Source organism: Nelumbo lutea, chromosome 8 (assembly GCF_056320005.1).
Source record: "Nelumbo lutea isolate HS-2025 chromosome 8, American lotus-T2T, whole genome shotgun sequence".
NCBI classification, from domain to species: Eukaryota; Viridiplantae; Streptophyta; class Magnoliopsida; order Proteales; family Nelumbonaceae; genus Nelumbo; species Nelumbo lutea.
This window is the reverse complement of record NC_142691.1, coordinates 23465114-23491849: the sequence shown is the minus strand read 5'-3', so window position 1 is coordinate 23491849 and position 26736 is coordinate 23465114. Positions and strand designations below refer to the sequence as shown.

At 36.2% G+C, this 26736-nt stretch overlaps 2 protein-coding genes across 4 annotated transcripts; one reads left to right on the top strand and one right to left on the bottom strand.

The window, feature by feature from the left end:
• Window positions 1–9401: 9401 nt before the first annotated feature.
• On the bottom strand, window positions 9402–19777 carry LOC148843358 (vacuolar protein sorting-associated protein 60.1-like). Of its 3 annotated transcripts, none has more exons than XM_088956822.1 (7): window positions 19445–19777; window positions 19030–19326; window positions 17299–17392; window positions 16813–16884; window positions 16608–16716; window positions 16285–16437; window positions 9402–9710 (listed from the first exon to the last, which is right to left on the bottom strand). In XM_088956822.1, exons 3-6 carry the CDS (start codon window positions 17371–17373, stop codon window positions 16433–16435), a joined length of 261 nt encoding a protein of 86 aa, XP_088812948.1. In that variant the 5' UTR covers window positions 17374–17392; window positions 19030–19326; window positions 19445–19777; the 3' UTR covers window positions 9402–9710; window positions 16285–16432. The 3 variants fall into 3 exon arrangements, with proteins under 3 accessions (XP_088812948.1, XP_088812949.1, XP_088812947.1); XM_088956823.1 differs by lacking the exon at window positions 19445–19777 and adding an exon at window positions 11127–15148 and having other exon boundaries at window positions 19030–19375; XM_088956821.1 differs by lacking the exons at window positions 9402–9710; window positions 19445–19777 and adding an exon at window positions 14807–15148 and having other exon boundaries at window positions 19030–19370.
• A 4073-nt stretch (window positions 19778–23850) lies between these two features.
• Window positions 23851–25194, top strand: LOC148843357 (putative disease resistance protein At3g14460). The gene has a single exon (XM_088959401.1). The coding sequence runs from the start codon at window positions 23851–23853 to the stop codon at window positions 25192–25194; it is 1344 nt and encodes a 447-aa protein (XP_088815527.1).
• Window positions 25195–26736: the final 1542 nt, after the last annotated feature.

Below are 26736 nucleotides of genomic sequence, written 5' to 3'. Positions count from 1 at the left end.
GAGCTAGGTGGCCAACCCAGTTTTGGTGAAGAAGGCCAATGGCAAGTGACACATGCGTGTTGATTACACCAACCTGAATAGAACCTGCCCGAAAGACTACTTCCCGCTGCCTAAGATCTACCGCCTAGTGGATGTGACCTCAGAGCACGAGTTGCTGAGTTTTTTAGATGACTATTCTGGTTACAACTAGATTAGGATAGATCCCGCTGACGAAGATAAGACTGTTTTCATAACTGAGCTTAGGCTATATTGTTACAAGGTCATGCCCTTTGGATTGAAGAATGTTGGGGCAACTTTTCAGTGCCTTGTAAACGAAGTTTTTGAGCTATTGATCGGACAAAAAGTATAATGTTATGTTAACAACATGGTCATAAAGAACCAGTTTTCAAACTCCTTGTTGAATGATTTAAATGATATTTTTTAAATTCTAAGAAGATATAACATGGAATTAAATCTGAATAAATGCGTCTTTAGAGTCACTTCGAGTAAATTCCTAGGCTCTATAGCCAACCAACGTGGCATCGAGGCCAACCAAAAAATATAAAGGCGATCATAGATATGAGACCACTCTAGAAAATAAAAGAAGTCCAAAGGCTAATTAGCCGAATAGCTGCCCTGAGCTGCTTCATGTCTAAATCGGCAGACAGATGCCTACCCTTTTTTAAAGCTATAAAAAAGAGCAAGAACTTTGAATGGACCGAAAAGTGCCAGCTCGCTTTTGATGAGCTAAAAATGTACTTAAGTACCACTCCAGTTTTAACTCGCCCTGAAGAAGGGAATGTGTTAAAACTATACCTCTCCGCAAGCAACGAAGTAGTTAGTACGGTACTGATCAAAGAATTAGATCAAGTCCAATGACCCATTTGCTATGTTAGTAAAGTTTTGTAGGATGTAGAGGCTAGGTATCCGAAGATCGAGAAACTAGCGTACGTGCTGGTCATAGTAGCCCGGTGTTAGATAATGTATGCCCTTAGCTCCACTCAGTATGATGTACATTGTAAATGAATAAGGTACATATTTGATTCATGTTATTATGGTGTGTTTCTGTGTAATACCCTTAAACTAGACACATATAAGACTCGTGTTAGTTTAGAATTTTCATAGCCGTTGGATAAATATGGGGAGATTTATTTTGCTAAGGCTAACACTGATGTACCGCCGTTGTTGAGAGTTGCAGTAGTGGTGGTATGAAGACAAACGAGAGAGGTTGAATGGGATAAGGGTATTTTTAAATTTAAGCCACCTTTGAGTCGTGCCTGAGCATGTTAAGTGACAGGGTTGAGTCTTAAAATTTAAGATTTGAAAAAACTTTTCAGATTTTTTTATTTAATAGAAATAAGCTTTCTTTTCTATTGTTTTGTTTTCTATGGATTTGAAACATTTAAACAAATACAATAAAATTAGAAAACATCTACAACATCTGATGGTTCAGGATGTTGACGACTGGTTAACAAATCCATGGAAAGAATCCTATTTTTAATCTTTGCATGTCTTCAAAGTGAGATATAGGAGAATAGAGTATGCAATTTGGATATTTACCAACTAGCATTGCTAAAATCTGTCCTGAAAGCCCAGACCTTTTCCATGCAGCATTAGCACCTCTTTTCTTGGACTTGGCTTGAACTTAATTAAGCCTTATGCTTTAATATCTAATACTAGCGGAGGGGCCCTGCTTCGTAGGGGCTGGAATGGAACCATCGACTCATTGACCCGTTCATCTTGTCCCTAGCTAAAAACCATTGAATCTGTTAATGATTCATTGATCCAAGTGGTTGAACCATCGACCTATTGACCCGTTCAATAGATTTTGGCCATTTTTTTATAATTTTAATTAGGAACCATCCAAGCAACTGGTTCCATTTTATACTAATCTCAGTCCCTGGCCAAAATTCGTTAAATCGGTCAATGACCCACTGACCCAAGTGGTTAAACCGTTGACCTATTCAATGGTTTTTGGTTATTTTTTTTATTTTTTTTATTTTTGCTGTCATAACGGGCAATCCATTTGAACCGAATAGTCAAACCATTGACTCAAAAATTGGTGGCGAAAATGGTTCCGTTTTCAAGTCGTATGAGTAACACGCTCGAATGACATAACACGTATGGTATTGCTTAATGTACCTCACACATTCAATTTTCCACTAGTAATTTTATTGTCAGAATGGGTCATTCATTTATTTTTTTTATTTTTTTAATTGGAAAACGTCCAAGCAACCAGTTCCTTTTTACCCCAATACCAGTCCTTGGCCAAAACCATTGAATCAGTCAACGACCCATTGACCTGAGTGGTCGAGCTATCAACTCATTGATCTATTCAATGGTTTTTGGATTTTATATTATTTTTTTTTAATTTTTGTTAACAAAATGGGCTATTTGTTAGAATCGGATGGTTGAACCATCGACCCAAAAATTGGTGGCCAGAATGGTTCCATTTTTGGGTTGTATGACTCACACGCTCGAATGACATAACATGTATGATATTGCTTGATTGACCTTACACATTCAATTTTTTGCCTGTAATTTTTGTTGTTAGAATGGGCCATCCATTCTAACCGGATGATCAAATCGTCAATCAAAAACTAGTGTTCAGAATGGTTTCATAATTTTTTTCTTATAATTTTTGTTGTCAGAATGAGCCATCTTTCGAACCGAATGGTCGAACCGTCGGCCCAAAAGTCAGTGGCTAGAATACTTCTTTAATTTTTTGCTTGTGATTTTTTATTGTCAGAACAGGTTGTCCATTCAAACCGAACAGTTAAACCACCAACCCAAAAATTGATGGCCAAAATGGTTCCGTTTTTGGTTCGTATGAGTTACAAGCTCGAATGACATAACACATATGATACTACTTAATGGTCCTCACAAACTCAATTTTTTTTTCTAATAGATTGCCTGTTCGAACTGAATGATCAAGCTGTCAACCTGAAAGTTGGTGGTCAAAACAGTTCCATAATTTTTTACTTGTAATTTTTGTTGTCAGAATGGGCCATTCGATTGAATCGGACGGTCGAATCGTTAGTTGTTAGAACATTATTAACAACATTTTTTAATAATAGTAAGTGATGAAGGAAGATTTGCCGGATTGCGCACCATCAGTAAGTAATTATACTATTTAATTAAGTAATCATTCATGATAGTTTTAATAATATTATTTAGTTATTTTTAATATAACAATAATTATTAAATTTATGAATAGGATTTATTAACAATATTTATTAAATTAATAATTACCAAAATTAAATGTATTTATCAGTAATAGTCAATAATTATAATATTTTATTAAATAGTCAATAACAATACTTTTAATAACATTTTTAACTATTTTTAATATAACAATAAATACTAAATTTATTAACAGTATTTATAATTTTAATTGAAAGTAAAATTAAAGTAAATTATATTTATTAACAATATTTATAATAACAGTAACTATTCATTATAATAACTAATTATATATTTATTAAATTACTGTAATAATCAGTAATTATTAAAACCAGGTTACTAAATTTGTTAACAGTATTTTTTAATAACAATATTTATAATTTTAATTTAAAGTAAATTTAAAGTAAATATCTAATTGTTAACAATATTTATAATAACAGTAAATATTAATTATAATCAATGATTATATATTTATTAAATTATTGTAATAATCAATAACTATTAAATTACATTAATAATTACCCTTACGTGGAAATAAATTCCATTTCCTGGACGAAGTGAACATCCATTTCCTATTATTAAATATATATATATATATATATATATAAGAATAATATATAGAATGATTCATTTCCTATTGCAAAGAGAATAATGATAGTGACAAATGGTACGTAGAAGTATTTAATTCCCGGTCTCATATTTAATAATTAAGTGTGACAAGAAAATAAATTTTCCTATAAAGTGGACATTGACTACTTGTCTACAAGGTAGGGACCTGTTCAACAAATTCTAGGAAAACTTCATCCAATTACGACTTTGAATTTTCAATACTTTTTATGTACATATTTAGGGCTTGACTTTCTCCAACCCCGCAACAGATTTTAATATCAAATGGATCTTGTCTAGCTACAATGGTGGTAGGGACGTGACGATTGAGTGGACGTAAATGACGAATGACAAGCCATGTGCGTTGTCGAATGTATTGTGTGGATCAATTCAAACCTCGAGCTAGACTTTGCTTTTATACCCATACAACACGATACTGTATAAACTAGTCAAGATCCATTTGATAAAACTTTGTGAGAACGAAAACGAAACAAGCCAGATACAAAATCGAAAACAACTCATCAATGTAAATGAAAAGGCGTTGAAAGTTCAAAGTTCAAATTAATTGCAGTCTTCCCAGCTTCATTTGTCACTTGTTCCCATTCATTCCAGGCATTTTTATTACTCATTTTTTCCTACACCGACAACCGGTCAAGATCAAATTTTATAAAGGCTTAGAAATATAGAGAAAAAGCTAACGAACATGAATGAAAACAATTTGAAAATTCAAAGTTACCAGTCAAGTAGCTAGGCCTCATCATCTAAACAACCAGCCAACATCACCTAACAACGTATTTACCAAGCCCAATACATTAACTTGTGATATAACTCTTATCATGGTTTTGAAAATGGGATTGGACTGGACTGCCAGACTAGAAAACTCAGGAATTGGTCACGTAATCAGTTTTGTTTCTTCACCTTAAAATGGCCTTTTGGCCAAAAACCATTGATTTGGTTAGCGATTCATTAACTCGGGTGGTCAAATCATCAAACTGTCGATTCAAACAATGGTTTTGCTCAATTTTTATTTTTTAAGTTAGCATAGGATGTTCGTTCAAATCGAATGATCAGATTGTTTGACCCAAGAATCAGTCCCAAAATGGGTTGGAAAAGTTAGGTCCCTATCAGGGATGGGAAAATTGTCATTCCTAAAAGAAAAAGGAAGGAGATTATGTCCATTGGGAGATACAGAAAGAGATCTTCAATGAGTATTTGAAGGGTAGGGCCTTAGCCCATAAAGCCCTATACTAAAGGTATTATTAGTTGGCCATGAAACAAGATGGATCTCATTTCGTAGAAAGGTGTGAGAGGTGCCAAAGACATGATGATTATATCCCTCACCAACCTATTGTTTCCCTAACACTAATTCACAGCCCATGGCCATTTACCCCGTAAGAAATGGATATACTAGGCTTATTCCCATCTGAAAACAAACAAAGGAAGTTCCTCATCATCGCCATTAACTATTTTATAAAGTGGGTGGAAGCTAGGAATCTATGGTGAGCATGTGGGGGCCGGGGGGTGGAAAAACTTAGCCTATAAAGCCTTACACTAAGAGTATTACTAGTTGACCATGAAACAAGACACAACTCAACCCATGGATAGGTGTGACAGGTGACAGAGACACTTCATATTCCTCACCAACCTTTCACCACCTTAATGCTAATTAATAGCCCATGGCCATTTACCTACTAAAGAATGCACATGCTAGGCTTAATTAATAACCCATGGCCATTCACCTAGTAAAGAATGCACATACTAGGTTTGTTCCCAACTGTGATAAAACAAAGTAAGTTCCTCAATGTGACCATTGACTAGTTCACAAAGTGGGTGAAATTGGAGGCCACAACTTAGATTATAAAAAAGAATGTGTAGGGTTTCTTTTAGAAACCAATTATCTATTGGTTTAGAATTTCATAAAAACTCATCACCGACAATAGTAAACATTTCAGCAATGGTCCTTCTAAGACTAGAATAGATCAAGAAAAGGACCTTTGAACAAAATATCTCCATAGCATCATTTGGGCATACCAAACTACACTTGGGTCAACCACAAGATAAATGTCCTTCAACCTAGCTTTTGGAGACTAAAGAAGTTATACCTGTGGAATTTGAGTTACTAAGGATTAGAGGTTTAAAGCCGATTTAGACTTGGTGGAAGAACTCCGAGAATAAGCTTAGGCCAAGATGGCTACCTACCAATAAAGGATGGAAAAGTAATACAACAACAAGATTCAGGGAAGGAAATTCAAAGGAAACCTTGTACACTGAAAAGTCAGGCAATCGGAGAACAAATTCGCACCAAACTACAAGAGCTCCTATCGAGTCACAAAGGTGATCAACCTAGGCATTTATTAGTTAGAGATTTTGGAGGGAAAAGATGTCCCTTGCACTTGGAACTCTTCTAGCTTTGAATGTATTAACAATAGAATTTACTTTGGTTCTTTAATTAATAAAATTTGGTTTTCATTCCATCTTTGGTTCTTCCTCTTGAGGCAAGATTGGGGAAATGCAATGTCCTATCTTATGCCCTAGTTAGAGTAAGGCTCAACAGGGAATAGTGGGTGAATCGATCTCAATTGAAGGTCAACCAACCTTGACTCTATCAATCCACTAGTCAAACCGACCTCGGAGAGATAGTCATTCGTAAGAACCCAACTCGGTCACGAGGATAAGTGGTTCAATAGAGGAGCCAAATGGCTGAACCTCAAATGATACTCGAACTTCCGCCTTTGGCAATTTGACCTTTCACCTCTACCACCTTCTCTTCAGCCTGACGAGCCCCTGCCCTCAATGGCTTTAACCTTCACCTCTAACTCTTCTTATGCCACCAGGAGCTTTGCCCAAAGTCTTTTCTACTCAACGTATGTTGAGGGTCCACTCCCTCAACATTGTGGTATGCTGGTGAGTAGGGGTGATCATGGGTCGGGCCAGGCTGGGCTTTGCACTTATGATAAGGAATATAGCTTATGCCCAGGTTTAACCCGACCCGGGGTTTCGAGTCTGAAATATAAGCCCTAACGTAGGTATACATTGGCCCGGGCTGGGTTGGGCCTGATTCTAAGCCAATGTCATTCATATATAAAACATTACATATCTATAACATTTTATATTAAATGACATAACATACATATAAACATATTTTATACATTATATAATATAAAATATTACATATAGTATAAATTATACATATCATATTATAGTATTTATATATAAAATATATAATATAATGTAAAATAACATGTATATATAGGTATACAATATACACAAAATGTGTATGTTTAAATACATGTGGGGTGGCCCAGGCCTGGACTAGGCTTGAAGTATTAAGCCCAAGCTCGGCCCTAAAATTTGCAGGCCTGATGTGAGCCCAGGCCTAGGTTGGGCTTGAACACAAAACCCAGGCCCAAGCCCCGGAATTTCTGGGTTGGGTGCAGTGCAGGCCAGGCCGAAATGATCATCTCTACTGGTGAACATGTTGGTAATTCTCTTGTAGAGGGCATTGATGGCAAAGAGCACTATAGTAGAGAAATAACTTAGTATCATGTAGCAAAGGAATAGTACTCGAGTTTTTAAATTTTGTAACATATTCACATTCCAATGAGGGTCCAATATGTGTATGGAATACTACAAAACCGATTTATATTGGACTAATATGCCTTGTTTCAGGTCGTTCCAGATTTGTATCGGCCAATACAAGCATGATATGAACTTTTTCTTTTTGAAAATAAATCGAAATGTACTACACACAATGATGGGGTAGTACATCCCCAAAATTCAACAAAACAAATAAGAAGAAGAGATAAGATGCTAAAATCTAGAGAAGAAAAAGAAGAAAGAGCTTCCCGAGTCAGCCAATCAGCCACCTGATTTGTTTCTCTATAAACATATTAATAGTGAAGATCTCCTCCAAACAGATCTCTCTTTTGTAAGCAGCTTGAGATAGTACCTTCCAAATTCCAAAGAACATCCACCTTTCTTTTAAGGTAGGAGATGACAAGAGATGAATTATGATGATAGGAAACTCCCTGAAATTTGAAGCTTGGACATGGGATTCCCATGCAACACAACCTTTAGCCTGGTTAATGGAACAAATACCAAGTTTATATGCTTTGACCACTAGCACCTTACCAAGACGATCATGGACTATACAGGCCACTGAACATTTTCCTTCACTACTATGAGAGGCATCAAAATTTATTTTGATAAAACCATATTTTGGAGCATTCCAATTGATTTGTTTCCACCACTTGTAAGATGTGGTAGAGGTATTGAATTTATTCCCATCAAGAATTTCCGTTAACATATTTAGAGTTCTATCTAATAGTATTAGAATGGGAGTAATACCACCATTAAAAGTTTTGGAATTCCTATTTTTTCAGACCACCCATAAAACAAAGGCTAGCTTTTCCTTAACGAAAACAGTTTTACTTTCTTCTTTAGTGCACATTCTTATCCACCAGTCACTTAGATTTTCATTTTCCTTTGGCCTTCCAAGGGAGCGCTTAAAGTCAACCAAACTTGCATTTAGTAGGCAATCTATTACTAAACAGAAAAAAATTGAAATACTTTGATCTTTGGAGGGCATTTTAAATTCCAGATGCTATTCAACCTATTAAAGTTGCTAGGAGAATTTGATACAGAGGAACATTTTAGTAAATAAGCTGATTTGATAGAGAAGGTCCCTTTAGGATTGCACCCTCAAGCCCTTATATCCTCCACGTTATTTGGGGCAATATGAATAGTCTTAATGTTTTGCCAAACATTTTCAGAGACTCCACTTTTAATTTTATCTTCCTTTTAGCAAACCCTCTCAAAATCAATCATTTCTGCTACTTTAATATTAATTTTTGTGATATTTTTAGGTTCGAAGTTTCAATTAGAGGTTTATCATATACCCAATTAACCAATCAGAAATTTATAGAGCTTCCATCACTCTTTGCCTTTATTAGGCTTATCATGATATGAACTAATACTATATATCAGCCAATGCATTCAGATTTTTAATATTATTTAATGTTATTCCTTTTCTCTCTACTAACTCATATAATTATTCCCTATAACCACTATAACTATTACTCTCTCTACTAACTCTAATAAGCCTTACTATAGTTGTTTGTTATGCACATATGCATTTTTATTCATATGTATTTTTTTATTCTTAAGGGGTTGTTTTTGCACTAAATACTAAAATTGATTGTTAAAATTTATATACTAATAAATATAACATGTTTATGTTGATTTATGAAAATTAAGACATATAAATATAAACTTTAGTTCTCACAATGTATGTTAACCATTAAAGTATGGTTTTTTATGTTTAAATAATTCATTTATAATTATATAAAACTTATATATATGCACATCTTGATTTCTTGTTTGCATCAATGCGTATGTAAAACATATTCCGATATCTCTTAAAATTGCCTTATTGATACATCTTATTTTTCCGATATTTTAAACTTTGATAATAAGTAAGCGCAGAGCCAAGTTAAAGGGTGGGGAGGTCCTTATTGCCCCCCCAAATTTTTGTAAAATCTAATAGAACCACTATGTTAGTGGGGCCTATGGGTGGAGCCACATGAAGTTTCCTTTGAGAACTGTTATAGATGGAGTCACTTGAGGATGGTATATTAGCAGTTTAGCACCAAGTGCAAAATTTGACTTGCATTAACAGATGGAAATCCAAAAATTGATCCAGATTGGCAAATAAATTACAGTCGTGAGTGATGAACATATTTGCTTCCAGTTGATTCCTGATAATGAGGAAGAACTTATTCTCTCTATTTGTTGTTTTCAAACATTTCATTGTTCCTTGCCAAGTACAACAGTGGCACTGACAGATTCTTTTAGATGCCGGAAACGAGAATGGTGCTTGAGATTTCCAGCTTCCTCAGGGAGTAATGCCCAAGACTTGTGCCGTAGTAATATGGTGAGAAACTCTGCATCCAACAGATAATCGGCATTTAGTCTCTGTAAGCCTTCAATACGGCACATTAAGGATTGAGTTTAGTATGAATAACTTGAAAAGAAAACCTTAATTTTGAAAACTTAGACTTCTGGTATATATTCACTATTCGTTGTACATTGGAAGACTCTCCTTAAGCTCCAGATTTCAAAATCGAGCTTGTTTTCCATTAACTTATACATGGAAGAAGATCACTATGAGGTCTTTTACCGGGAAAAAAATGAAAATCAAAATGAGGTGGGATATCAACACATGTATGAAGGTTAAAAGAAGGAAAATGAATCCAAACACTTGAGGGTGCATTCTCCAATTTGAATTGCTTTTTCTTGTTGCAAGTTGTAAAAACAAATCAAAACATGTTCTTGGTTGCATATCTGTTTTTCTTATTCTTTTCAGAACTGCTTCCAATTCTATATGGTTTTAAAACCATTATTTTGATGGTTCCAAAAACATGATTATATTTGTTTTGAAACAAAGCCAACCTGTTTTTTTTATCTTTTTTTTTTTTTTTGGGGGGGGGGGGAGGGGGTGATGTTGCAACCTATATACAAATGCAAAATCATTTATGTTGTACAGCAAGAACTGCTAGGAATTAATAAATAACTCTACTATATATAATAGAAAACTAAGGAGTGTTTGCCAGCATGTTTGATTTTGTTTTTGTATTGAAAAACAACACCAATTATGTTGCCTAACACCCCTTGAGTTGTGAAGGAACCTTTTCACAAAGTCTATTATACTAGATTGATTACTGTAAAGAATTGTGTGTCAACTGACTAACTCATAATATGGATAAGCTTAGCAACAAGAGGAAAGGTCCTCTGATATTCAAATCAAAAGCATAACTAACTCAAAATATGGATAAGCTAAGAAATAAGAATAAAATGTCCTGATACTAAAATCAAAAGCATTAAGTTACTCAAACTTCTTTTTGTTAATATTTCATTTAATAGGAACAAATTTTGTTGCATGAACAAATGAATTTTATTGACTTTTGAAGCCATCACTCTGAAGCATTTAAATATATACAACAAAATTAGCAAAAAGAAACCTCACTTTAAATATAAGAAAAATAACCCCCTTGTATTTCCGTGAAAAACATTTAATATTTCTTCCCACTACACATGTAATAACCAAACGAAACAAAATTAATGTGGTTGAGCAGGTAATTTAATTACCGAAAAAACTAAGTTTCCTTTTATGCAACATTTTTCTTCAATTCAAAGAAAGTAGAAAGAAAAAAATAGTATGGAAAAGAACAAATTAATTTAATTACCAAACCTTCAAACGAATTCATTCTATCTAAATGAAAATGCAAATCAAGTTAGAACAATCCATTTGACTTTTGAAATTCTCTTAGAAAGAGAGCAATAAGTAGAAGGTGAAGAACCTGATCTGCTTTGATGTCAGTTGACGAGGCTCCCCTGTTTCGCAATCACCATGGAAGTTGAGAGGTGGACAGAGCAGCAAATGCATGAAAAATCCTTTTTGTAGTGCTTGATTAATTGTGCAATCAACAAGTGAATGAAGCATGATCCACCAAATCCATATGTTTGTATATATATTTGCCATCTATGTCTATATTGGGGATGTGGTCTATCTTGGACCAGTCTCTACCTTTATTCTGTAGAAGAGGACCAATCTCCTCCTTCCCAATTATCCATACACTTTATTATCAATCTATAGAGTGAAGGTAGCTTTCCAAGATGGGTAAACGGGATAGTTGTACATGATCGACATCTCTTCAGTCTCAAATCGATCAAATTGGATATGTCTACCAAGGAGCTAGGCCTAGGGAATCTTTCACCATTATACCCGTAGATATTGAGTACAAGTAGCTTTGCACGAGATGGATGAAAACAATGCCTATGTTTTCAGGTAACCCATCTAACCAAGGCAAGCCTTCAAGTAACAATGTCTGCAAATGGTAGAGTCTGCAAACTGATTTTGGTAGCCTTCTAATTTTAGTGTAAGAAAAATCGAGGTATCTTAACAGTTTTAAGTTACCAATGGAGTCTGGCAACGCACAACCGTCTAGATCAAAACCATGCAAGCTCAACACACATAAGCATCTCCATATATCAAATATATAATCAAGCTTTTCTATGTTCCATCGGATATAAGAGTTGCCACTTATATGAGAAGCATCATCTAGCAGAAATGTGTGTGGTGAATCACTCATACTCTTAACTAATTGGTCAAAGGAATTACGTCTATAATCAAGTGATCAGTACTGACCAACATTCATTATAAAACAACGACAAACGACGAGCCTTGATATTATTTTATTTTTATTCATACACTTATCATCGTATGCCACTTCTAGTCTGAAACATGTCTCCTTTGAAACAGATTGTGCTAAATCATGAATTAAGTCGTGCATTACAAACAAAGATTCGTTGTTTCCAGAATGTTGGAAAAATTACCTGAAATATAGCTCATCACAATACCCATTCCCTTTACGTTCCATTTCATTGGAATGTTCAATAAATCCTTCCTCCATCCATAATAAGACCAAGTGTTCCCTACTGAACTCATAGTCTTTGGGAAAAATGGAACAATAAGCAAAGCAACGCTTCAGATTTGCTGGGAGATGGTGGTAACTCAATCTCAGTGTTGGCATTATTCCTTCTTTATCTGCTAACTCACTTGCAAGCACGTACTCAATCTCTTCATTATTTCCTTACCAATCACTTCCATATTTGGATTTGCTTTCAAAACATCATCGTCTACGGCTGCCCGCTGCTTTAATAATGACCAACAATGTTTATCTTCTAACCCACCTAGACGATGGGCAAGAAGGGTACCCATGATTGATGAAATTCTTTCACTTCGGGTGGTCACTATAATTCTACTCACTTTTTCTCACATTGGAATGGTTTCCGCAGTTGTTCCCAGTCCTCCAGTCTCTCGTTCCAAACATCATCTAAAACGATTAAAAATTTCTTCCCACGTAATTTGTCCTCAAGTTTGACTTGGAGTGGTTGTAGAACGTCGAGCTGACAAGCTTCTCCAGTGGCAGACTGTGTTATGGATAATGAGAACCAAGAGTCCTCTGGAGATCCGGATCTATATATCCTCCTAGGATAATCCCTACTTAGGATAATCTCTATCCTAATCCTACTGTAACCCATCCATCTTGTGATTATCCTCTTATTTATACAATCTCTCAATTCTTGTAGAATTCCACTCTAATGTAAACATCCCATCTATAAATACCATATGTCTGATGGTATCAAATACACCATCGACAGTATTCTTACTTCCATTATTTTCTTGTTTTTTCAGTTCTATTTTTCTAACTTGGTATCAGAGCCATGGCTCACAACGGTGTGCACTCGGCAGCAAGCTCAAACACAGGAAGCTCCAATCAGTTCCTGAGTTTTGTGTTGGGAACACCAGTGATCAACGTCCCCAACATCTCTCATTCACTTCCCATCAAGTTGAGTCACAACAACTACTTACCTTGGCGGGCGCAGATGATTCCACTCCTTAGAACTCACAAGTTGCTGGGTCTCGTAGGAGGAACCATGCAGGCTCCTCCAACCTACATCGATGGCCTTGATGTACAAAGAGTGGTGAACCCAGAATATGATAACTGTGTGCAGCTAGATCAACTTGTGCTCGGGTGGATCATCTGTTCTCTCACTGAGAGTGTGGTGATTGAAGTGATCGGCTTAACCACATCAGCCGAAGTCTAGAAGGCCTTATCTACAACCTACTCGCGATCTCAAGGTCAAGAGCACTCCATCTGAAACGACAGCTACAGAGCATCAAGAAAGGGTCAGAATCAATAACTAAGTATGTCAAAGAGCCAAGGTAATTACCGACAGCTGAGCAGCTTTTTCTGAACCGGTAGGCAAAGAAAACCTTATACTGTGCATTCCTTTTGGGCTTTGGGACCGAGTATGAGTCCATAGTCATTGTGATCACCAATAGGGCTGATTTTGATTTTCTTACTATTAATGATGTATTGGGACTTCTCATAAATCATGAGGCATGGTTAGAACAACTCAACCTGCCCGCCGCTGATAACCTTCCTTCAGCAAATTTTGCTGCACATGGCAAAAATAAAAGTAATTGGAAGTCCAAAAATACAAACCGTGGAGGTGGTTCTTCTCCCGGTAATGGCAGAGGTCGCGGCGGTGATCGCAACTGTGGTGGTTATCCTAACCAGTATAATAGCGGAAAAAATAATTGTGGTGGTCATGGGAAAGGTAATTTTTCCCAAATCATCTACCAAGTTTGCAACAAACCAAGCCATCGTGCTCTTACCTGCAAGAGGCACTATGACTTGTCGTATCAAGGAGAACAGTAGACTCCCCCAGACATTGTTGCGTATCAAACAAGTGTTGGGAATGAAGTTGTTCCCACGTGGTATCCAAATTCTAGCGCCACTCATCATCTCACTCCAGATGTAGACAATTTACAAAATTGGTTCGAGTACATGGGTTCGGACCAGGTTATAATTGGTAATGGATCAAGTTTGCAAATTTTACATTCCAGATCTTCATCATTGACACATAATAATCATATTGCTCCCAACTCTATTTATCATGTTCCACACATCACCAAGAATCTGCTTTCTGTGAGCAAGTTTACCAAAGATAATGATATTTATCTTGAGTTCCATTGTGATTTCTTTCTTGTGAAGGATTATACGGGGAGAGTTCTCATTAGAGGAACCAATAGAGATAGACTCTATCAATTTTCTGGAGGGACTCAATTCAACAATAAAGCAACTGCCTTCGTTGGAGAACACACTACCTTTTCAGAATGGCATCAACGGCTAGGTCATGCTACATTCAAAGTAGTGAGTTAGGTTATCTCCAAATTTGGTTTACACCTTGTCAGAGCCGTACTAGTAGTACTGTGTGTGAGCCATGTCAAATGGGCAAGAGTCATAGACAGCATATTCCAGTTTCACATTTTACTACAACACATCCTTTAGAAGTCGTTTATTCTGATGTATGGGGATCAACCCCAACTATTTCTAGTAAAGGTTTCAGATATTATGTTATTTTTGTGGATGGTTTTTCGAAATTTACTTGGCTGTACCCACTCAAAAAGAAATCCAAAGTTATGGATGCTTTTCTAAGCTTCAAATGGCATGTGGAATATTTGTTGTCCACAAAAATAAAAATCTTTCAATCTGACTGGGAAGGGGAATTTCACTCTCTCTCATGGTACCTTGACTCTGAATGGATTCATCATCGGCTGGCGTGCCCACACACTCACAAACAGAATGGTACAATTGAAAGTAAGCACCGAAACATTATTGAGTCCGCATTATCTCTATTGGCTTCCACCTTTCTCCCATTTTCCTTCTAGACTGACGCCGCACATATGGCAGTATACCTGATCAATCGTCTTCCCACTCCGGCACTTCGTAATCGTTCTCCATATGAGGTACTGTTTCAAAGAATCCCGGATTACACATTTCTCAAAATTTTTGGTTGTGCCTGTTATATATATATATTGAACTTCATATAGTTGAACAGGTAATTACCCTTTTTCCTTGAAAGCCTTCTGGGAATAATCCATACGCATATCAAGAAAAAGGTTGTCATGCTTGTGTTTCTCAACATTTTAAACTTGAGACTTCTTGGATGAGAGGGTGGTCAAAAAGGGAAGAATACGATAAAAAGAAAGCAATTGGGGAAGGAGAGGTGTGAGAGGAAGGAGAAGGGTGGGAAGAATGAATGGAATTGCTTGAAAGCTAATAAGGGAGGGGTGGGGTGTTTGAAGGTGAAAATGAAATTAATGTCTTGGAATGTAAGGGGATCGTAAGAAAGAGAAGAGTTCCAGTGAGGTTTATGCTGACATGCATAAGCTAGACATTTGTGACTTTAGTATGAAGAATGAAATTTAGGGTTTTAGTAATGGGGAGTGGGTGGCGGTGGCCAGTGAGCACAGAGGGCCTATAGGGTGGGTTGGTGGTTACAAAGATAAAGCTTGGAACAAGGAAGGTTAGGGGCAGCTATTGGTAAATCTGCATCAGTTTGGGTCCTATAGTGCCAGAATTTGGCTAAGTAAACAAGGACCTAGGGAACAGTTTTGGGGAAAGTCTTAGGGTTACAAATATGTAATTTGGATGATTTGTTCTGAATTGGTGCTTCTCATTTTGCTGTTATGTTTGTAGGTGTTGCCTTAACACTTACCCTGATTGTACTTTTTTTTTTTCTTTTAATGAATTTTTTTATATTTACTTATCGAAAAAATAAAAACAAATACCCAACAATCAAAAACAAGCTAACTAGCATCCATATCATATAAACAAAAAAGACAGAACAAAATATCTGACTGGTAATCAGATATTGTAGGAACTATTGGATAGGCACAACCATATAAAATTAAATAGCAAAGAAAACAATGGTTTGCTTCTTTCTCAAGGATTAATTGTGTTCTGGGGTGCCATGTGAAATAGAATCATTTCACTTCAGTTTTGCATGGTACTTGATCCCACATTGTTGTCATATGAAATAGATTTGAGGGAAGTTCATTTTCAGAAATCTTTAAGTTCTTACTTAATGTTTACACAGATGTACCTGGGCTCTATTAGGTGGGACTGCCACATGTCCAGATGGTGCTGAAGGCAAGTTGAGTTCCTCTTCCGCATCATGTTCCTTCTCAGGTTGAAGATAACTGGGTACCCCATCCGACTCTGTCTCCATTCCCATATCAGCTTCCAAGGCATCAAGCTTTGAAAACACCATAACAAAATAAATAAGAAAAAAAAGAAGGTATCAATAGACATTAACAAAATTCCCTTGATTTTCCTGATAGAGAGAAACATACCAATATCTCCTTTATGCTAGGAATTGAAAAAAATTATCAAGATCATGTGAAATAAAAAATATTAGTTTACTACCCATGAGTTCTTTCTCATCAATGTCATCAAGTACATTGTAGCTTCTACCAAGAGATTCTTGAATTTCAGTACTTGTATCCATCAGGTCCATCATTTCATCTTGCATGCTCTACAAATCACAAGAACCAGATGTCTAGTTTCCGAAATTGGCTGGGTAGAGGATACTAGTTAAGATGGAAATTAAGGCAGGCAAGGAAATACATACTTCTATATCTTGAATCTTCACAGTCTTCATCATTCCTTTCAACTCCTTGTTTGCATATTTCAAAGCTGACATCTAAGTAGCAGCACAAATTAGCATGTCATGAGCTTCTACTGAAAACTTAATACCACACCAAAACATCAAATAATGGGAGAATAAAAGGTGTTGATTTGGGTTCATCCCACTTCTTTTACAAACTGTGCACATTTGCAGTCAGAATCCAAGAGGTTGTCCCATTTATACTGATAACAATTAGTAAATAGAAATAATATTTGATAAATAATAGAGGGTGTCCTCAATATATCAACAACAAATTATAATCAAAACGCATCCCTTAAATATGTGTTCTCTGTATCCTGACATTTGTGAATAGAGTTTGTCATATACATGGAAAACCTATTACCAACCTCAATCTTACCCACACCCAATAGCACATTATAGAAAATTTAAGAGAACCATTTAAAAAAATAGAAGCATTTTAATACATACAGTTTGCTGAGCATCTTTGATCCCCTCAGCAGCAAATGCAACCTGATGAACATTGAAAGTTTGGTTGTAGAGCATATCACGCTGTCCTTCATACCTGATCAGTAACTAGATTAAGTGAACGAATATTGCAGAAAGAAGAAACATAGGTAGGAAACTATTACAATACATCCTATAGGTTTGTTCATTTGATCATAAGTGAAGTCAACATGGTGAAACCAGCATGTTTCCGCTCAGCTCAGCTTTGACTTTAACCATCAATCACTGAAAGGCTCATTCCCAAGCATTAGCATTTCATAATAAGTGGAGATGGCATCTAGCCCATTTAATATGTTTTATAATCAGGAAATGTAACTTGATCAGGTCTCATCTGCAACCACTTCAAATGCTTCGGGTAAATAACTAAATTAAAAGTTTCTAGGGCCCTTCCCTTTTCATCCTGTGGCATAAATGGTTTAACTGCAGTTTGTTGGTATACTCATTTGAAAACCCAAGCCAGCTTCAATATGCATAAACTTCCTTAATAGCATCATTTAGACCTTCAGTGACACCTTCGAGATGCAGATTCTACAATGGTCAAGGTGGTCACCTTTTTCTTAGAGGGCACAAAGATCTAAGGGTCCGTTTGGTTCAAACTTGGAATCAGAACTGGAATCGAAATCCTTCAGAATCGGAATTGGAATGATCTATTCTCATAATCTGTTTGGTTCATACAAGAATCAAAATGGGAATTGAAGACAAATAATCATTGAGAAAGAAGCAAACCACTGTTTTCTTTGTTATTTAATTTTATATGATTGTATCTATCCATGGGATAGTTTAAGATGAATGCAAGCACTAGGAAAAAAAAGTACCAAGAACCCTCTAGGTGAGGCAACAACGAAAACTGTGGAATGGCATGAAGTAAAAACTACCAAGCAACAAAAAAAAAAAAAAAAAAAGAAAGAAAGGCTATCTAAATGCAAACTGTGAACATGAGAGCTACTCAAGCTAGCCGAAATCACATTTATCAATAGCCCATAATACAATTCTTTTATAACAAGGGTTTATTTTAAAAATAATATGAGATTTAAAAGATTTTCCCAAAACTAAGGTGAATGGTAAATGCTTTCCAATTAAAATGAAAAGAAAGAAACAAAAACTAACATGAAGAAATTGCTAAAAGAAATAGGATTTACCAAAGACATTCAATAATTATAAAAGAAAAAGCAGAAATAACTTCATCAAATAACCATAAAGAGATTTCCTTGGGAATCACATGATTAGAAACATGAATGGATCATGTTGACTATTTTTCCCCCACTTCCCAAACCGTTGAACTGTATCAAATAAATTAAAACTTGATCACTTGATTGATTTTAACAAAATAAAAGAAAATAGATTAAGATAAATAAAAAACTAAAGCCAATTACTAAACTCTAGGAATTCAGTTAAAATAAACTAAGGCTGAGTTTGGAAAGAGTACAAATGCAAATATATACTGTGCAAATACATAAAAAATAATGCAAAATATAAGGTTTTGCACTCTAAATATTTGCATTTGTACTCCTTCCCAACTGAGCCTAAATAAACTAAATCGTATCAAACAATACACTAAATAGTGATTAGAAAAAGAAAATAAAAAAATATCTAGTGATAACCAAAAGTGAACAGAAATAAGTGGAAGAAAATTGAAGTTAAAGGAAAGAATATTGGGAATCGACAAAATTAAAGCTGAAACATGAAACATGAAACCTGGAAGAGTCATTTGATTGACAGCTGGACGCGTGCCTCCTTCAAAACTCCCATTAGGTGCCGCTAGATGCAGAGTTGGGCTGTTGCAAGACCTGAAACTCTAAGCTTAGCATGGTTGGAGGTGTATCCGATTATGGGGACTATTGAGTAGAGGGTGAGAGTCGTTGGATGTCAGAGATGGAATGGGATTGTAAGATGGACAAGATTGGTTCTAAGGTCCAGCCAGGTGATCTTAGCGATATGGGGGCGGTGATGCTCTGTTTCTCGAAGGAGGAAGGTGACGAGTGATGAGGTCGGCTGGTTCGGGTTACAGCAGGGAGGAAAAAAACAATAAAATGACTAAGTTAAAACCAAAACTTATGCAACTATATATAAAAAAGACTAAGTTAATGGAAACTATAGGTCGAAATAATACCTAACTGGGGGAATGATATTGTTGGAAGCTAAGTGTTTCATGTTATGATACTAAACAACTAACTACCAATTGGTGAAAGCTGAGTTGCCCTTTCAGGTGTTCGTCTAAGTGGGATAGGGAGAGGCCCTTCTTTTGGAACGGCTGCATCTAGAATAAAGGTTTAGACTACCTATGTATTTAATGTGAGATAAAGTCAGCGTAGTTCCAAGAGAAATTGTTTCTAATCATAAGTGGTTGGTAGCCTATTGAAGTTTAAAATGGACTTTGTTTGACACGAAATGTGGTTTAGCATTTAGGTTAGGAAAGAGGGAGGGGATAAAAAGGCTCAAAGACAAAGGATCCAACGTTGCTTTGATGATTTGTGGGTTTGTGAAAATGATAATGGGTATAAGTGTTTAGGGATCATCTTCTCATTAAAAATTGTAGGGCTATTTTTTTTTTTTTTTTTTTTTAAGTAAGGGAGTTTCTTAAAATCATACCAACTACTTCCTTTGACTTTAGGCTTTCATTACCCAAGGGTCTAAGGAGGAATTTTCCTTAAAACAAAATGTGGCTTAGGGCTTGGGTGTAAAAAGAAAAGGATGGATTATAAATGCATTATTATATCACCAAACGCAAAATGTTGTGTACGGTTGGATATGGATTGGGCTTGCCCAAGTTCAGTTCTAGTATTTATCACATCATAGATTGAGTTTTAATGAAGAGTAATTTGGCCCTCTAATTATGGGTTGCCACATGATAGACCCAAAATTTTTTATGACACCTCAACGTCCGATGTGGGTGGACCTCGTCTGAGTACATTGGCTCATGCCGCCCTCCAGGAATCGGACCTCACTTGATTGCAATTTAAGAAATAGCCTAACCACAATCCAAGTCAGATTGCCCCAAGGGCATGAACCTAAGTACTCCGAGTATTGACCTACCTCTCCGACCTGGTCAACTAATAAGTTGGGGAATTAGCCAACCTCAATGGAAACAACCTACGTTGTGCATTCTTCCTTATCCGCCCGCTTCACTTAGTGCCTCTGAAATGCATCAGCACGGCGACATGCTACCCACTTAGTAGTGATGAGCCCAATTCCTCCTGATTCTCAGGGAATCGAGAGTAAAGGTCAATGAGACGTTGTGCGATAGTACTCCATAAGTATCGGGAGGATAAGGCCTATCCCCTCCAAATATGTCGGATGTTCTTTGACCGGATACCGCAGCCTATATAAGCGTGACTCTTTTCCCTCTAATGGTACGCTTATATTACTCACTCTCTTGCTCTCTGCTCCGAATCTTTACCTACCAACTCTCACTCCATCAAGCAGTTCAGTACTAACTTGACCATTAGAGATCCCTCGCCCAGGTCATCCCCCCGGCCTCTCTGATGTGTTCTTCTTTTGCAAAACCAGCCTACTGACCTCACTAGCCTTTGTCCGAGCTGTCAAAGCCGACAAGGACTTGGTGCAATTTGTGCATCCACAAGTTTCAACTTTCAAAGTCTATTAAATCATGCAAGTAGGTAGAGAAATGGTAATTGGATGCTATTGCTAACGAAATGAGTAGGAAATGGAGTGAGGATTCTTTTGTACTTATGGTTGTGTTTGGTTGCAGTGCAAATTTATTTGTACTAGTACAAATGCATGGGAGTGTAAATGTAAAAAATGCAAATTTTTGTTTAATTTTATATTGGATTTTATGTTATTCTGCTTCATGTCTTAATTTACTTCATTATTACTGCAACCAATCAGAAAGCTAAAATTTAAAACAAAAATAGGTCAGAATTTATACTCAATTCATTTGCACTACCATGGTTTTGCATAAATATAAATTTATTTGCATTGCAACCAAACACATCCCATTTAAAAATTATATTACCATTCTCATGCATTTTTTGAAGAGTGAGCTTAGAAAGTACAATTGGAAATTGGGAAGTGCGGCAAACAGGAATATTTATTCTTCTACTCATAGAACAAATAAAAGATCATTCCAAGAAAAGCATACATGACAAACGTTTCCATAATTAACATATCAAACTTGAGCTAGTTTTTCATAAAACAAAAACATAGTTGAAATTATTAGTTAAAACTTCTGCACACGAAACCTGATGTTACATCTTATTCATCAGCACACTCAATCTGTAAATTACAAACAACAATTCACCAAGTGGATACTTCAGATGTCGAATTCAAATCTATGACTTATTCCATTGCACCATGTCGTTCTCACATGATTTTCTGTAGATGAAGAAAGACATGTTTCCTTGGAAAGTAAAAACATTAATCCAGCATATCGATCTTTCTCCTTGCTTCACATTCAACAAGGCACAAAAGTTAATGTGGTATTAAAGATTATTTGGTTACCAAATACCATTGAAAACTAAATTTTCTTTAGGGTGTGTTTGGTTTGATAGAAAATGAAAGAGAGAAGTATAAAGTTGAGGGAATGTTATTAAGAAATTTCACAAAATTGGCTTAGAACTTTTCCTTGGGAATTCTACAGAATTACTTAACCAACTTTTTCTCAACTTCCTGTTTCTATTTACTGATAAACTAATTGGAGCCTTAAAGCACTATTCATTTTACTCAGAATAAAAAAAGGAAAGAAGAGAAGGCATTTATTTTGGGAAAAAATAATGATATGCATATCCTATCATTAAAACAATTAGAATAATAAAATATTTCCGGGAAAAATAATTTGGAGATTCAAGAATATATAGTGTAGTATCTAAATGAATTTTTTGACAAGATAACAGACAAAAAATAAATAAATAACAATCTGTAACCTTTAAGTGAATGGAGTAAAGACGATAAATGAAAACAAACGAAGTTATAAGAATTAGGAAGACGAAGAAGCAAACTGCTGCTTTAGTGTTTGTCTCAGCGCCGGAAATTGTTGGGACGTTGTTGAAGCACTGTAGTATACTCCTGTCGTAAATTGGGACAGCGAAATATATCATTTGTCTCAAGGGTTGAGATCCTTTCAGGATTTATACTTGTTCTCAATTCCTCGCAATCGGATATTCTCAACGTTCTTAGATCAGGAAAATCACAGGGAGGTAGCCCCTTGAGCTTGGGACAGTTGGAAATCTGAAGATTGACAAGCTTGAGGAATAATTGTTCACTTGTTGAGGATCCTTCACCATTGTCCATATCTTCTTCTAAGGACCATTCTCCTTCCCAATTATCCAAGCTACTTATTATCAGATGCTTGAGCGAGGGTAGCTTTCCAAGAGGTGGGAGGACCTTACATCTACAATGGTCCAGTTCTAGTCTCTCGAGATTGGACATCTCTGCCATCCATCTAGGCAGTCTTTCACCATAATACCCCTTGATCTTGAGAATACGTAGGTTTGTAGGAGCTGGTTGAAGATATTCCATTATTGCTTTGGCCACATCTCTATCCCTGGTGGTTTACCATTCTAATGTCAACGTTTCAAGCTGTTGATTGTTCTTGAAATTGTTGATGTACTGGCTGACATCTGCATTGCTGACCACAACATTATCTAGTCCTGATATGGTAATAGAATTACATCCCATGATGCACCCCCACAACTTCAAATGGCCGACTCCATTCCGTCTTCTATTTTCTTGTGGAATTCTGCATTTATAGCTCAGTATCTTGACAAGTCGAATGTTAACAAGGCTGCTGCCTATGCTCACCGGTAATTCCAACTCTAAGCCCTCTAGTAACAATATTTCTAACTGGTAGAGGCTAGAAATTGATATTGGTAGCTTTCTAATTCCAGTGTAGGAGAGGTCCAGGTATCTTAAGAGTTTCAAATTACCGATCAAATCAGACAAGCCTTTATTACCGAAGTATAGATTGCGCAAACACAACACACGTAAGCATCTCCATGCATCAAATAAACGATCAAGGTTTGTTACAACGCATGGAATCTCTACCCTATAGACGGAAGGTCCACGTAGTAGAAATGTGCGTGGAGGCCTAACTTGGAACAAGGCGTCCAATCTTTCTACCGTGTTATGATCTCTGTTAAGAAATAATGACAAATAACGAGCCCTTGTACCAATGTTGTTCCACAATTTATCATTATCGTGTTGTTCCATTCTCAAATAGACATCCTTTAAAATAGATTGTGCAAAATCGTGGATGAGGTCGTGCATCACAAACATTGGTTCACCACTTCTATTTAAACGCTCAGACTTTTTGAAAAATGACCTAAGACATAGCTCATCAAAATAGTCCCTGCTGATGTCTTCCATTTGTCTATTTCCTCGGGGAAGTATAAAACCCTCCCCTATCCATAGCTATACCAACTCCGCCTTCTCAAAAAATGTCTTTAGGGCATATTGAACCATAAAAAAGCATTTTTTCAGAAGCGCTGGGAGATGGTCATAGTTCAACCGTACTGCAGGCATATAGGGGAGGGTTTTATACTTCCCCGAGAAAATAGACAAATGGACATCAGCAGGGACTATTTTGATGAGCTATGTCATAGGTCACTTTTCAAAAAGTCTGAGCGTTTAAATAGAAGTGATGAACCAATGTTTGTGATGCACGACCTCATCCACGATCTTGCACAATCTATTTTAAAGGATGTCTATTTGAGAATGGAACAACACCATAATGATAAATTGTGGAACAACATTGGTACAAGGGCTCGTTATTTGTCATTATTTCTTAACAGAAATGATTACACGGCAGAAAGATTGGACGCCTTGTTCCAAGTTAGGCCTCCACGCACATTTCTACTACGTGGACCTTCCGACTATAGGGTAGAGATTCCATGCGTTGTAACAAACCTTGACCGTTTATTTGATGCATGGAGATGCTTACGTGTGTTGTGTTTGCGCAATCTATACTTCGGTAATAATGGCTTGTCTGATTTGATCGGTAATTTGAAACTCTTAAGATACCTGGACCTCTCCTACACTGGAATTAGAAAGCTACCAATATCAATTTCTAGCCTCTACCAGTTAGAAATATTGTTACTAGAGGGCTTAGAGTTGGAATTACCGATGAACATAGGCAGCAGCCTTGTTAACATTCGACTTGTCAAGATACTGAGCAATAAATGCAGAATTCCACAAGAAAATAGAAGACGCAATGGAGTCGGCCATTTGAAGTTGTGGGGGTGCATCATGGGATGTAATTCTATTACCATATCAGGACTAGACAATGTTGTGGTCAGCAATGCAGATGTCAGCCAGTACATCAACAATTTCAAGAACAATCAACAGCTTGAAACGTTGACATTAGAATGGGAAACCACCAGGGATAGAGATGTGGCCAAAGCAATAATGGAATATCTTCAACCAGCTCCTACAAACCTACGTATTCTCAAGATCAAGGGGTATTATGGTGAAAGACTGCCTAGATGGATGGCAGAGATGTCCAATCTCGAGAGACTAGAACTGGACCATTGTAGATGTAAGGTCCTCCCACCTCTTGGAAAGCTACCCTCGCTCAAGCATCTGATTATAAGTAGCTTGGATAATTGGGAAGGAGAATGGTCCTTAGAAGAAGATATGGACAATGGTGAAGGATCCTCAACAAGTGAACAATTATTCCTCAAGCTTGTCAATCTTCAGATTTCCAACTGTCCCAAGCTCAAGGGGCTACCTCCCTGTGATTTTCCTGATCTAAGAACGTTGAGAATATCCGATTGCGAGGAATTGAGAACAAGTATAAATCCTGAAAGGATCTCAACCCTTGAGACAAATGACATATTTCGCTGTCCCAATTTACGACAGGAGTATACTACAGTGCTTCAACAACGTCCCAACAATTTCCGGCGCTGAGACAAACACTAAAGCAACAGTATGCTTCTTCGTCTTCCTAATTCTTATAACTTCATTTGTTTTCATTTACATACTACACTATATATATTCTTGAATAGTGCTTTAAGGCTCCAATTAGTTTATCAGTAAATAGAAACAGGAAGTTGAGAGAAAGTTGTTTAAGTAATTCTGTAGAATTCCCAAGGAAAAGTTCTAAGCCAATTTTGTGAAATTTCTTAATAACATCCCCTCAACTTTATACTTCTCTCTTTCATTTTCTATCAAACCAAACACACCCTAAAGAAAATTTAGTTTTCAATGGTATTTGGTAACCAAATAATCTTTAATACCACATTAACTTTTGTGCCTTGTTGAATGTGAAGCAAGGAGAAAGATCGATATGCTGGATTAATGTTTTTACTTTCCAAGGAAACATGTCTTTCTTCATCTACAGCAAATCATGTGAGAACGACATGGTGCAATGGAATAAGTCATAGATTTGAATTCGACATCTGAAGTATCCACTTGGTGAATTGTTGTTTGTAATTTACAGATTGAGTGTGCTGATGAATAAGATGTAGCATCAGGTTCCGTGTGCAGAAGTTTTAATTAATAATTTCAACTATGTTTTTGTTGTATGAAAATCTAGCTCAAGTTTGATATGTTAATTTTGGAAACATGATGTTTTGGGGTGTTGGGAAATTAAAAAGTTGTCACGTATGCTTTTCTTGGATTGAACTTTTATTTGTTCTATGAGTAGAAGAATAAATATTTCTGTTTGTCGCACTTCCCAATTTCCAATTGTACTTTCCAAGGTCACTCTTCAAAAAATGCATGAGGATGGTAATATATAAGATTACTTAATTATTTACTTAAGGATGTGTTTGGTTGCAATGCAAATAAATTTATACTTGTGCATGTTATAAGATTACTTTTACTTAAGGATGATCATTTATAACTTAACCCAGCTTGACTACACCTACAAATTTCCAGGCTCAAGTCATTATTTTCTAATAAGCTTGGTCTAGTTCAAATTTACACCAAGCCCACACATAATGCGGGCAGTAGAATTAGACCTAATAGCATCTGCATCTATATCCAATTATGAAATCCCTAGATCCGCATTTGCATCATATTATTTTGTCAGATTATGGATCAAATTCAGATTTAATCTGTAACCGCCTTATTGTATTTAAAATGATCAAAAGAGAAAGACAAAAGTGCCCAATTATTCTTTTTCCATTAGATGGTTTCAAGGGAAATTTTGATCATTTTAAGTTTGGTATTTTAACACAACACACTAATTAACTCTTCAAGGTAGGTACTAACGGAAAGTGAGACTCGAATTCACATCTCCGCTAAGACTACCCAGCTAATGTATCAATATTGAAGGAGTTTACTGCAGTTTTTTTGTTAGAATAATTTCCTGGTTTTTAGGAAAGTCCTAGTCTTTAGGGATAACTACATGTATTTGAATTGTTCCAAGAAAGTCCTAGTCTTTAGGGATAACTACCTGTATTTGAATTGTTCCAAGTCTCTGTTACCACTTAGCTTTATTCTCGC

Bases quoted from the DNA above. Each gene is read 5' to 3' on its own strand.
- LOC148843358 (XM_088956821.1), bottom strand. From the start codon at position 16,643: ATGTACTTGATGACATTGATGAGAAAGAACTCATGG. The intron at 16,438-16,607 runs GTAGTAAACTAA...GTGTTTTCAAAG, and splicing joins TGATGAGAAAGAACTCATGG to CTTGATGCCTTGGAAGCTGA. The intron at 15,149-16,284 runs GTACATCTGTGT...TCTTTGAAACAG, and splicing joins TCCCACCTAATAGAGCCCAG to TACCTCATATGGAGAACGAT.
- LOC148843357 (XM_088959401.1), top strand. From the start codon at position 23,851: ATGGACATCAGCAGGGACTATTTTGATGAGCTATGTCATAGGTCACTT.